At 44.9% G+C, this 12,878-nt stretch overlaps 1 protein-coding gene and 1 non-coding gene across 2 annotated transcripts in view; both read right to left on the reverse strand.

The window, feature by feature from the left end:
• Positions 1-12,878, reverse strand: part of Pole (DNA polymerase epsilon, catalytic subunit) — a 53,657-nt gene that overhangs the window by 3,797 nt on the left and 36,982 nt on the right. The window contains exons 33-43 of the mRNA XM_028777384.1: positions 9,634-9,774; positions 9,232-9,385; positions 9,048-9,154; positions 8,752-8,928; positions 8,444-8,667; positions 8,041-8,261; positions 7,607-7,811; positions 5,536-5,709; positions 3,653-3,778; positions 2,491-2,632; positions 1,009-1,183 (exon numbers count right to left, since the gene is read on the reverse strand). Of these exons, the coding sequence (XP_028633217.1) occupies positions 1,009-1,183; positions 2,491-2,632; positions 3,653-3,778; positions 5,536-5,709; positions 7,607-7,811; positions 8,041-8,261; positions 8,444-8,667; positions 8,752-8,928; positions 9,048-9,154; positions 9,232-9,385; positions 9,634-9,774 (1,846 nt within the window). The remainder of the gene's footprint in view (positions 1-1,008; positions 1,184-2,490; positions 2,633-3,652; positions 3,779-5,535; positions 5,710-7,606; positions 7,812-8,040; positions 8,262-8,443; positions 8,668-8,751; positions 8,929-9,047; positions 9,155-9,231; positions 9,386-9,633; positions 9,775-12,878) is intronic.
• On the reverse strand, positions 5,198-5,328 carry LOC114629405. The gene has a single exon (XR_003712661.1). It is a non-coding gene; the product is annotated as a small nucleolar RNA SNORA70 (small nucleolar RNA).

Here is a 12,878-nt window from a genome sequence, read left to right on the forward strand (position 1 = left end):
AGCCAAATCAAGCCAAATCAAGCCAAATCAAGCCAAATCAAGCCAAACCAAGCCAAACCAAGCCAAACCAAGCAAGCAAGCAAGCAAGCAAGCAAGCAAGCAACCAACCAACCAAGAAAATCCTACAAAAAGGGAATCTGCTGATGCCTGAATTCATCCTTAGAATAGTGAATAAATAGGACACAAGCATAGACAAGGATAGTTTATGAAAACAGATCCTTAACAGCAAATGCTGACAGTACCGTAAAACCTGAGCCCTCATGCCTGGAGTATTTCTCTTCTTTCCTTCCTTCTCTTTTCTTCTTAAAAAAAGGTTTTCTCAAGACAGTTTCTCTGTATAATCCTGGCTGTTCTGGAACTTGCTCTGTAGACTAGGCTGGCCTTGAATTCAGAGATTCACCTGTGTTTGCCTCCCAAGTGCTGGGATTAAAGGCATGCACACTACTGCTCAGCTAGCCTGGGATATTTCTTGAGACAACTTGGAAAAGATGTAGACAAAGACGTAAGCAATCACAAATGAAACCACCTGTTGGTACAGACCCGTGAGAGTGTGAGAAGCCCTGTCTATCTGTTGACAGTTTAATGACCATGCTCATCACTTGCTTTTCTGTTTTAATGAATGGCATCTAATTATAAAAGTGTAACTTTATGCTTATTTGCATATTGACCACAATAACCAGGTTTATAAACACTTTCACGTTATGAGTTTCTTTGTTAGTGACGCCCAGAGGCCAGCCTTGCTATTGTATGAGCATGTACATGTTCCCAGGGATGTTAGTCATGAACCTGTTAGAAACAGAACTAGGAAACAGCTTTGGGACTCCCTCAGGGGAGCTGCTCAGGCCTAGAGAGAAGACAGAAAGCCCTTCCATTAGTTGTCTCTGGTCCTTATGCTGGGAAAAGGTAAAGACAGCAGCAGCTCCACTGAGCTTGCCATTGTCCTCCCCACATCAAGGAGCAGAACCACTTTCAGTAGCTCAGCTGGTGTTCAGCTTCAGCTAGGCTCACCTGAGACAATCATGAGGAAGTAGCTCTGGCAAGAGGCTGCCTGTGGCAAGAACTGTAGAATGTTCCAATTGTTCTCCAGTAAGTCCTCAACCTCAGATTCTCCCATGTCCTCTTCCTCCTCATCCTTTTCCTTGTCCTCCTCATCCTCAGTTTCCTCTCTTGCCTGGGAGTCTTGCTACAACACAAAGACAACCCCTATTTCCACCATGGCAGTAACATATAGTAACATGGAAGGCAGGACTCCTTCAGCTTCAGTTTCCTGGAAGACCAGTGCTCCATGGAGCATGTCTAGCTCACTATGGCGACAGGGAACTGTGATTCTCATAATTACTCTTTTAGAGGGAACTACAAAATTATCCAACTTCCAACCAGAACTTCCCAGTGACCAGCTTCTTCTGATCCTTTAACAATTTCTTCTTTAGTTGGGAGCAGTGCCTTGAACCTATGGCTCAATACTCAGGATGCTAAGGCAGAAGAGTCTCTGGTGATAAGGATTAAGGCCAGCCCAAACTACACACTCAGAATCCATCTCACAAAATAGAACCTCTTGTGTTGGTGACAATTTTCCCACAGGCACAACTTGACTGTATGCCTGTGATCCTGCCAGGGTGAATTCACTTCTACATCAGCTTATAGGAAAAGTTGACACTAACACTATGCCATTACCTGATGGCCACATTTCCTTGCCCCCCCTCAGTGAAGTCTATCTCCTAATCTCAACTCTAACTAAAACTGTTCCTGTCTAGACCTTTAAGCCATGGTGCCTAAGGAAGTCTTGTCCTTGTCCCTCAGCTTCCAGTCTTCCTGCTTTCCAGTGCTTCCCCTTTGGGCCATCTACAAGGATGCCATGGAGAACGAGAGTCTGTCATCTTGGTCTATCTCCTGGGTACTACTCTAGCACAAGGTGATCAGCTGTATCTCCGTTTCATAAATACCACACCCTTTCCTCACATGGCTCTTGGATGCAACCCCCATTCACTCACAGGTATTGTGCATCAATAAATTCACCTGCTGGCTCCCAGACCCTGCCTTTTCACAACTCTGCACTGGAATCCCTCCCCTGATCTAACACTGCTTGTTTTTCTTCCTTTTGTGGTGTGTGTTAGTCTCAGAGAGGGCAAGTAAATTAGAATTTCCATCCTAATACTGAATTACATTCTGTGCAAAAAGTGGACACTGCTAGTTCTCTGTGATCACCTGAAACTACTGCCCCAACACCCAATGTGCCTGAGCTATCAATCTCAGCTCCCAGGGTGTCTTGTTCTCTTGACATGTCTGGCTTTGCCAGTGTTTCCACAACTCTCCTCCCTCTTTTCCATGGGTTTTGCCAGGTTCTGCCTCATGGAAAGCTCTTTGCCCTCACCAGGGCTAACACTGTACCCCTAACTTTTCGTGTAAGACCCAGGAAACAGGACTTACAGGGGTAAACAGTATGTGCCACAGGGGTGAATGTGGTCCCATATATATGTGGACCATACCTACCTCTTTTACCTGTCCACAGTGAATACTAGATGGAACTTTTCCTTTGATTCCACCATAGTTGGATGGATCCATCCAGAGAAGGAATTCCCAGCATCGAGAGAAAGAGATTGTCAGGGAATGAAAGATCTCTTTAGAATGGATGCTGCAAGAAGCCAGACAGAAACTATGAAAGCGACACCGAAGCTTCCTTTGCTCCTCCCTTCCCTCTGTAGCTATATACTCATCCTTTTATTTACAAATGAACTTCAGACACTCCCCCAAACTTCCTAGCATACTGAAGGAGCTGCCTATGAACAACTGCCCAGAAATGAAGGTAACCAAGAGGGAAGCCAGGGAAGCCCAGGTCCACTGCCTCTACCTCAGTTGGGTACACGTCATTGGCAGCATTGCTTCCTGTTTTCAAGCACCGTAAGTTTTCTTCACTGGTACCACCCCTAGCTAAATTGGTCTTTATCACTAATCCCACCCTCGGTACCTTCAAGGAGGGAAGGAGATTCTAAACAGATTCCTCATTTCTTTTTTTAAAAAGATATGCTTATTTATTTACCTTAATGTACATGAGTATGTGCTGTTAAGAACATTTATTGCTCTATCAGAACTAGAGTTTGGATTGGGTAGCTGTAACTGTCTCCAAGAGATCTGATTGACACCCTCTTTTGCTTTAGTCACCCACATACACTTTCTCTCTTTTTCAAAAATAAAACTAAACACCAAACCCAAAGTCAAACCCTCAAAACTTCATCTTATTCATATTGGAGCCTTGGGCCCAATCAGATTTGAGAATATGATTCATCCAGACAGTAATCACTGCCTGAAGCCAAAGGTATAAAACAGGGTCCTTCAATTGATAACTTGATGACCGACCATCTGGAATTAAAATACTCCCATGTGACCAACTCATATCTGTGAAATGTTTATGCAACAGCACTTTATAGAACCTTCTTATAACCAGAAGGTGGTATTCCTTTAATACTTCAGACTTGAACAACATGCTTTATATCTGAGTTGTCTACCATAGGTATACCACAATGCAGTAGCCACTCTTTCATGCTGCTGTGCTTAACCCTTGGTGTGATTTCTTCATCAGCAATGGAGATACCCTCAAACATCCCTCCAAAGCTATGGCAGCTGCATCACCAACCAGGACATCCCTTCCACTAACCTGTTGGTGATATATTCCACATAGGCAAGGGCATCCTCTATCCGGCGCTTCTTTGTACAGAGGATGATGCGATTGAAGTTGGCATAGATGACTGACGACCCCAGGCGCTTGAACTCAGCAATGAGCCTGTGGAATATGTTTATAATTAATGGAGGAGGTGCCTTGGTCTAAAAGGAAGCCCAAAAATATAAAAAGAAACCATGAAGAAGACCATGGTGATACTGAAACAAGAAGTATCCTGAGGCTAGAGAGACGGCTTAGTGGTTAAGAGCATTGACTGCTCTTGTAGAGGTCCTGAGTTCAATTCCCAGCAACCACATGGTGGCTCAGAACCATCTGTAATGGGATCTGATGCCCTCTTCTGGTGTGTCTGAAGACAGCTACAGTGCACTCATACATAAAATAAATAATTCAAAAAGAAAAGTATCCTAACTATGCTTAGAATGAGCAAAAAGAACAGAGATTCAGGACCCAAAAGCGATAAAGAAATTTCTTTCTCTTTTAAGATGAGGTTTGGGAGCTGGAGAGATGCCAAAAGTGTTAAGAGCATCAGCTGGTTTCCCAAAAGGTTTGATTCCTATCACCAATATGGATGCTCACAACCATCTATAATTTCAGTTCCCAGGGGTACTGGCTTTTCTTTTCTTTGGGTACCCGGCACACACATGGTATAGATACACACAAAGACAAAACACTCATAACCATTAAAAAACAAAACAAAAACAGATGAAGTCTGGCTCCACTACTAGGCCTGACCCTGAACTTTAGGACTCAGGCAATCCTCATGTCTCAACTTCCGGAGCAGCTGTGACTACAGGTGCATCTCCTCCCACAGCAGAGCAAGATCCCTCCTCTGCTTTCAGATGGGAGTCCAGCATGGCAGAAAAATAGCAGGAACAAAAGCAATAGATAATAAAATGGTGCATAAAAATGGTAAACTCTTTTTCTTTTCTTTTTTTTTTTGGTTTTTCGAGACAGGGTTTCTCTGTGTAGCCCTGGCTGTCCTGGAACTCACTCTGTAGACCAGGCTGGCCTCAAACTCAGAAATCCGCCTGCCTCTGCCTCCCAAGTGCTGGGATTAAAGGTGTGCGCCACCACTGTCCGGCTAAGTAAACTCTTATTACATAATATTTATAATATATAAACAGCTCCTTTCCATACAGAACTCATTTAGGTTTTGGTTTTTTGTTTTGAGATGGTTCTCACCCCATTGTCCAGGTGAACATGATTGGGGTATATTTGACTACACAGACATCAGGAATGAGCTACTTCTCAGCAATCATGTCATCAAATTGCCCATAGAAGCATTAAATTTGATAAAGGCCCGCCCACTTCTTTGAGGTGGTCATGGAACTTGAATTTAGCTCTACAAGGAACCTAAATCACATGTTGCTTTCTTTGCAGCTTAGTGAGGATGGACATGATGACCTGGCCAATGAGAACCCTGGCCATTGAGCCCTGGGGCTTCCCAAAGGTACCATGAATACCTGTCTGGAGCCTAAACTGGGGACAGCACTGAGATCAGAAACTTGAATAACTGCCAGAGATTGTCTCCAAGGTCCCCTAGGACAACTCATATAGGCAACCAGCTGTATACACTATTAAGGAGGCTGCTGTTTACAACTGTTGCACACCAGGGCCCCATGGGGAACTCCATTTGGGTTTTTGGTTTTTTTGTTTTGTTTTGTTTTGTTTTGTTTTGAGACAGGGTTTCTCTGAGTAGCCTTGGCGTGCCTCAAACTTGCTCTGTAGACCAAGGTGGCCTTGACATCAGAGATCCACCTGCCTCTACCACAACAGCAGTTAAGACTGCCCTGGGCTTTATACATCCCAAAGGCACTGACTCATGTCCCTCAGCCCAGAGTGCAGGGTGAAACACTCACTGCAGGAAGAGCTTCTTCATCATATTGTGCAGTGTTCGGTGAAGGGCTGGGTCGTGGAGCAGAGAGCATGGAGACTGGAGCCAGCGGTAGAAGTGCATTACCTGGTTGTCAGCATAGATGTTGTGGTACTGTGTGATTTCCTTTACCCAGCCAACCACCATGCTCTTCAGGATCCTGAAAGATGACAAAGGAGGATGAACCGTACCATATGCTGTTGTCGGCATCACTGTTCCTTCTCATAACCCCTAACTGCCATCGTCTGAGTTTCATTCCTTGGCCCTATAACTTGTGAGCTTCACCTCCTCACCATTTCCCTCCATGCAACTCCCTGACTTGCTTATCACACCTGGACAAAGAGGCACATAATAGGCTTTGTCCTTCTTAAGATTTATTTTAAATTTTTCAAAATTTATGTGTAGCTGTGATGGTATGTACAGTGAATCTAGGTGCCCACAGAAGCCAGAAGGTGTCTAATACATTGGAGCTAGATTTACAGTGGTTGTCAACTACTCAACATGAATGCTGGGAGCTAAACTCATGTCCTGTGCAGTAGCAGTAGTCTTGATTATTTTTTTGAGAAATGGTCTCACTGTGAGAAGAGTAGGAATGAAGAGTCATAGAGTTGATTATGTACCTTCCATGTGAAGAACTAGGGACTGGCCCAAGCTGCATTTTCCAGACACCAATGATACACAGGGGAGGTTCCTGGAACCAACTCAATGCTTAGATAGAATATACTGGACTTGGATCACGAAGGAGCCAGAGTATCAGAGACATGATGCTGAGGTCACTTTAATGGCTTTCTGTGCAAATGTTCACTTCCCTCAACTGGGTGGTTGCTGCTATCTGGGTCTGATCCTCACCTGCTGCTCAGGGTTGAAACACTTTTTCTGCTACAACTCTGCTCAGTTCCCAGCTTTCCTAACCTAGTTCTTACTTTATCAAATTTTTCTCTTCCTTCATTTGGAGGCAACAGGGCTGAAATACATGTTTTAGAATCACAGACACAAAACATTTACCTTGTACTTAGCCACAGTAACACATCATGACCACAGCCCCTATGACCCTGGCTTTGCCATTTCTAGCATGAGTGAAGACTGTACCACTCTGTATGGCTATGGAAATATAGGCAGAGTAAAGTGCTCTGTGTTTCTGGTACAAAGGAACCACTCTACAGTATACATTATTCCATCACTAGGAGCCAGGGCTGACCCTATCTCTGACAGACGATACTGGCTACTATGACTCATTAGGCTGGGTACTCTGGGAATTTCCTGCAGATACACCTTTGATTACACTGAAAGCAATTATGTATCAAAAAGTTCTTTGTGAGAAAAGCCTCAGGCCTCAGAAAGGTCAGATGATAGCACTTGTACTGCCTATTAGTAACTAGGCAGGGATGTGGGGGTCCTTGATTGCATTATGGAAGACTCAAGGGACGGACATCTCAGGAATGCTGACGCTAAGGCTGGAGATGGCACAGTAGTTAAGAGCACATACTACTCCTCCACAGGACTGGAGTTCCATTCCCAATATTCATATCACGTGTTTTACAACCTCCTGTAACTAGTTCCAGGGTATCTGGCTCCTCTGGCCTCTTTGGACACCCATACTCCCATGCACGTGCATGTCCGTGTACACACACACACACACACACACACACACACACACATCCATGGGAACCATCCCCTTTTCTGAGGAGAGAAAGGGTGGATGAGATGAAGGGAAGGTGAGAGGGAGGAACTGGGAGGAGGGAGGGGAAGCCTCAATCAGGATGTAAAGTAAATAAATGACTTAATAAAAAAATAACAACAAAAAATAATCTTTAAAAAAAAAAAAGCTGAATGTGTGTCACACACCTTTAATCTCAGAACCTGGAAGGCAGAGGTATGTGCCTTCTATGAATTTGAGGCCAGTCTAGTCTACACAGTGAGCTTTAGGCAATCCAGAGCTACACACGGAGCCCCTGACCATAGATATATTTTGCTGACTCTGGCTTTAGCATTCTAAAGTGGAGGTTACGTTCCCCATTGCCTTGGCTAGGACAGTAGGATATTATGAGGGTAGATACCTGAAGGTACTAGAGCAGAGAGCTGTCTCATCATAGCTGGCTAGGGCACTGGCAGCTTGATTGCCTGTAACCATGTCCTCTAGGGAGGCCTGCTGGATCACATCGAAGCTGATACCCATGCTGCCAGCCCCCTCCATGTCATTGACGTGGTGGGACTGGAGGATGGTGTTGACTGCCAGATTCTGAATGTCCAGCTCCACGCACACTGCAGAGAAAATGTCCTTGTCCATGTACCCTGGCCAGCACTAGGATCATTTCCCAGGTCTGAGCCAGTCATTGCCACGAATAGGACAGTCAGTGCTGCCTGCAAGGTCAAGCATGGCACATGACCTCTGACTAACATCTAACTTACGGTACCCATTTCTTAAGATTTGCCTTTGAGTTTCTTCCATATGGTTGAGCAGAGGAGCCCATCTTTCCCTTCTCTCACTCACCAGTAGAGTAACAGCCAGAATTATTGATCTCTACAGTGGCTCGGTCATCAAACTCCATGACAAGGCGGTTATCATCAGCTTCCTTCCCACCCAGGTCAGGCCGAGAGGTAGGGGACAGCCAAAGCAGGTGGTTATGGCGCTGGAGGTGGCGTGCAAAAAAGAGGTCAGAGCCAAAGGTGGAGATGTCTTCTGGCAGGTTTCCAACAGGGATGTGGAAGTACCTACATAGGGGTACAGGTTTAGTCCCAAGTATACTAGCATCATTTAGGGATCATTCACAGGGTCACACACTGTAGGCACCCAGCTTGTAGTGCCACTTGTTTATGTCTCTTCTTGTGTATGTGGTACTGGAAACTGCACTTTCTAGCTAACTTCTACTACTGAGCTACATCCAACTCCTCACCTGCTCATCTCAAAGGCCTGTGAAAGGCAAATGTCTAAATTGAGGTAGTGCCGGATCATTCTGCGAGCTCCATGGCGCTGCCAGTCCAGAACTGCATAGCTGATCTTGTCAGCCACTCGGACAGGCACTAGTGGGAACTCTTCTAAGACTGGAATCTCACTGGTCAGCCTACACAGCTCCCAGCTAGACTGGACAGCGATGAGCGTTGGCCCCCGGCGCTCTTCCTGGGTTGAGAAGGCAAAAAAGGGCTCAGTGGACAAAGCCTCAGGATGGGAAGACACTCACCACTGGACTCCAAATTCTCTTACCTTGTAGGCAAGCAGGAAGCGCTGGATGGCCCTACAGATGGTCTTCAGGTTGGTTTCAGCACGAACTTCAAAGGTGTGTTTTGGGGGAGGCAGGAGGTTGGGGCCTACCTTGTCCAGCAGCAGGCTGTGTTCTGCTGAGTACAGGGCACTGAGCCCTGGCATTTGGTTGCTTCGCACCTGAGCAGACACCAACTGTTAGGCCTGCTATATGTGTGTAGCTGGGCAGTTATAGTGCCTTTCTTCCCATATTCTGCCTGACCCACATATTCTCACATGCCCTGGGCCCAGTGACTCACAGTATCCAACACAAACACAGATGCTCTTCGCTGTGAGGGGATAAAGACCCCAAAGAGTGCCTTGTGGCCCTGTGTATGATGGTACAGGTAGATGTGTCGGATACTCCCTGTAGAAGAAAGTAAATCCGTTGCCTGAGATGTAGGGCAGGCAAGGCAGGTGATAGGGCTATTGGTAAAACCATACCTGGTTCCAAGTAGTTGAACTGGGCCAGAGAACGCATTTCAAGGTGCTCGAGGGCAAAGGTTTCAGCTTCCCAGCCTGAAAGGTGCCTTGCCAGCTGTTTGTTGACCACACACACACATCCCAGCTGTACAAGGGCCCGGAATAACAATGGGACCTGGCAGAGTGGTTAGTATGTTGGGTCAAATGGGAAACTCTAGCACCACAGCTCTATCTGAGGCCACATGCCGCAGCATAGTCTGTCTTCACCCAGAAGAGACCACCTTAGGTAGACATGCTGCTGACAGCCATCACGATCTAGTCCACCTGCCCACCACTGCCCCCTGCCCGATTCCCTGTGGGATTCTCTCTCATCATCCAACTTCATTTTCAACCAAGTGGTCAGCAGCCAGGGAGAAAAATCACCTGAGTCTCGTACACGCCCTCGATGTCTGGTGCTGACAACTCAGTGTTGACCTCGTTGATGTGTTCTTGGTACATGTCCTCTGGTACTGAATACTCATAAAGATTGTAGACAATGTTGGAACGAGGAAGAGCCCGATTCACCTGGTGACAATGTGGTGATGAGCTGACCACAGCCTACATAGTGGATCACTGACCAACTCCTAGGACTTTCAGGACCCAAGACGGTCAGCTCACCAGCGTCAAAGATTATAACTAAAAGACTAAGGTATAATAAAAATAGTAATATAGAATTGGATTATAAGTTCTTTCCAACTGAGGCATCATCAACTCTTGTCTTGAAGATGGCTCCCACTTAATGTTTCTCAGATCTCTTGGTTTTATTCATTGGAGGTTGTAGGTACCCAAAACACACAGATAAACCACACTTTTTTGGCCAGAGAACTAGAAAAGAGATGATGGGGCAACTCTTATGTTTGTACTGGTGTATGTATGGCAGCACGGAGAGGATACACATTGATTGGTTATTAATCTTCACAAAAAACAAAATCTCACTTCAAGCTGCAAATATACCGACATGCTCAGAGGAACACAAAAATTTGAAAATTGAGTTGACAATGGAACCTTTACACAAAGAAGGCAAAGCTGAACCTGAGATTTAAATTAATAGGATTGGCCGCCTCAACTTTCTGTAAAAGATTAAACAATTAAAGAAAACATTTGCTTGTTCGTTTGCTTAATTATTGAATTGTGTGTGCATGAAAACAAGGACCTGAAAGAATCAGTTCTCTGTCACCATGTGGGCTCTGCTCCCCTTTACTCACTAAGTGAGTCATGTCATCAGTGCAAGGATTTTTTTTCCCATATAAATGCCCACAATATGAAATGTAAGATGTCCTCTACGGAACACGTTTCTTGATCTAACAATCAGGGAAAAATAAGTGATTCTCAAGGGAGAAGAGAGCATAATCAAATGCTAGCCCTGTGTTGAGTCACATATAACAACTAATAAAAGCTTTATGGCAGCTATAGCTGTACCTACCATGAGCCAGCTGACTATACCTGTGATATATACCTGTGATCCCAGCAGTGGGGCTGAGGAAAGCCAGTTGAGAATAAGGTTGGCCTATGTAATAAAATAACAAAATGTCCACAGGAGATGGCTCAGTTGGTAAAGTGCTTGTTGTATAAGCATGGAGACCTAATTCTGGATGCCTATCACCATGTAAAAAGCCTGCACAGTGATGCATGCCTACCATCCCAGTACTTGAGAGGTAGATGGATGCATGAAATCCCTAGGGACTACCAGTCAAACAGTCTCGAACAAACAGTGAGCTCTAAGTTCATGTGCAAAGCGACTGAGAGATGTCTGATGCTGACTCTGGGCTTCCACAAGTGTCATCCACATATACAAGTGCACACACATGCATGCATACACACATCAGTATCTGAGCTCAGTAAAAGAATGAAGACAATAAAAAATTGTTAGGAAATGTGGAGATAAAACCCTAGAATTTATTCAGTCAAACAAACAAACAAACAAACAAACAACCCTAAAACCAGAGTAGTCATCATCTATTCTTTCCTACTAAATGCATGCCTGAAGCAGTAGCATGAGGCTCAGAATGAAAAAAAGTAGTCAGGGACCAAGAGAGCTCACAGAGCACCAACCAGCAACAGTTTCCTGGCTTCCCCTTTGGGAAATTCTAATGGGTTACCCTACATGAAAATAGCCAGACTGAAATTTCAGAGTACAGTATGATTCCATAAAGGGGTATTCTAAAAAGGTTGTGACAGAGGCCAGTGTCCAAGGATGGGGTGAAGAGAAACCAGAACGCAGTGAGTTAAGGATGACAAATATTTTGTATCTTGATCTCTCAAACACTGGACCATCAAACAGGCAGCACACACACCAGCTGATATGAGGCCCCCAACACATGTACAACAGAGGACTGCCGGGTCTGGGTTTAGTCAGAGAAGATCTATTCAACCCTCAAGAGACTGGAGGCCCCAGGGAGTTTAGAGGTCTGGTGGGAGTGGGTGGTGGGTACATCCTCGTGGAGACAGGGCGGCGGGGAGGAGGTATGGGCTGTGGAACAGTCAGAGGGTGGACCAGGAAGGGAATAAAATCTGGAGTGTAAATAAAAAATAAATAAATGATTAAAAAAAAAGAAAAGAAGACAATTATGGAACTGTGGCTGTCATCACCCATGCAGTATTATGGTCAAAAGACCATTTTACTATATTTAAATAAACAAAATAAAGCCTGGAAAAATAAATACCAAGCTGATGATAGTTGTTTCTTCAATAGATAACTAGAAAATGGAAAAGATGAAAGAGGGAACTTCCCAACTCATCCTACAGATTTCAGATTTCTTTTTTTTTTTTTGGTTTTTCGAGACAGGGTTTCTCTGTATAGCCCGGACTGTCCTGGAACTCACTCTGTAGACCAGGCTGGCCTCGAACTCAGAAATCCGCCTGCCTCTGCCTCCCGAGTGCTGGGATTAAAGGCGTGCGCCACCACCGCCCGGCTTAGATTTCAGATTTCTTGACGTTGCTGATAAGGACTTTCTATGTACACACTGGAGGTGTAGTTCTTATCTTAATACTTCTCCACTAATACAAACAATACCTGGACCAAAACCAAATACCATGAGCTCAGAACGGTAATTATAGCGTCTACAGGATGACACACTGGCACAGAGCTCTAGAAGATCAAGTGTATCTATAGTTACAGCAACACAGATCTCACACACTAGCAGTATGGGGAGGTGGGCAAGTATGCTCCGGGGAGGTGGAAATGTCTACCTGGATGGTGGAGAGAATGATTCAGGCAGCTATACTTTTCAAAACCGATGGAAGTCAACTGTAACCACACCTATGTTACTTATCTGCATCAGGGAAGGCAGGATGTAACTGATTATAACTAAAAACAATATATTCCCAGGTTCGCAGTAACATTTTTGTTTGTTTTGAAACAAGAGTGTTGTTATGTAAGCCAGACTGGCCTTGAACTTGATCCTCTTGCCTTGGCATCCTGAGTGCTGGGCTAACAGGCAAGGATCATTCCACCCAGGATCATAGGAATGCTTTCAAAACATAAAAAAAAAAAAAGAAAGAAAGGAAAAAAGAAAGAAAGAAAGGAAGGAAGGAAGGAAGGAAGGAAGGAAGGAAGGAAGTGAGAGAGAAAAAAAAGAAAAGAGTTGCCGGGCAGTGGTGGCGCACGCCTTTAGTCCCAGCACTTGGGA

The sequence above is a fragment of the Grammomys surdaster genome, unplaced genomic scaffold (genome assembly GCF_004785775.1).
Source record: "Grammomys surdaster isolate TR1022 unplaced genomic scaffold, NIH_TR_1.0 309, whole genome shotgun sequence".
In the NCBI taxonomy this organism is placed as follows: domain Eukaryota; kingdom Metazoa; phylum Chordata; class Mammalia; order Rodentia; family Muridae; genus Grammomys; species Grammomys surdaster.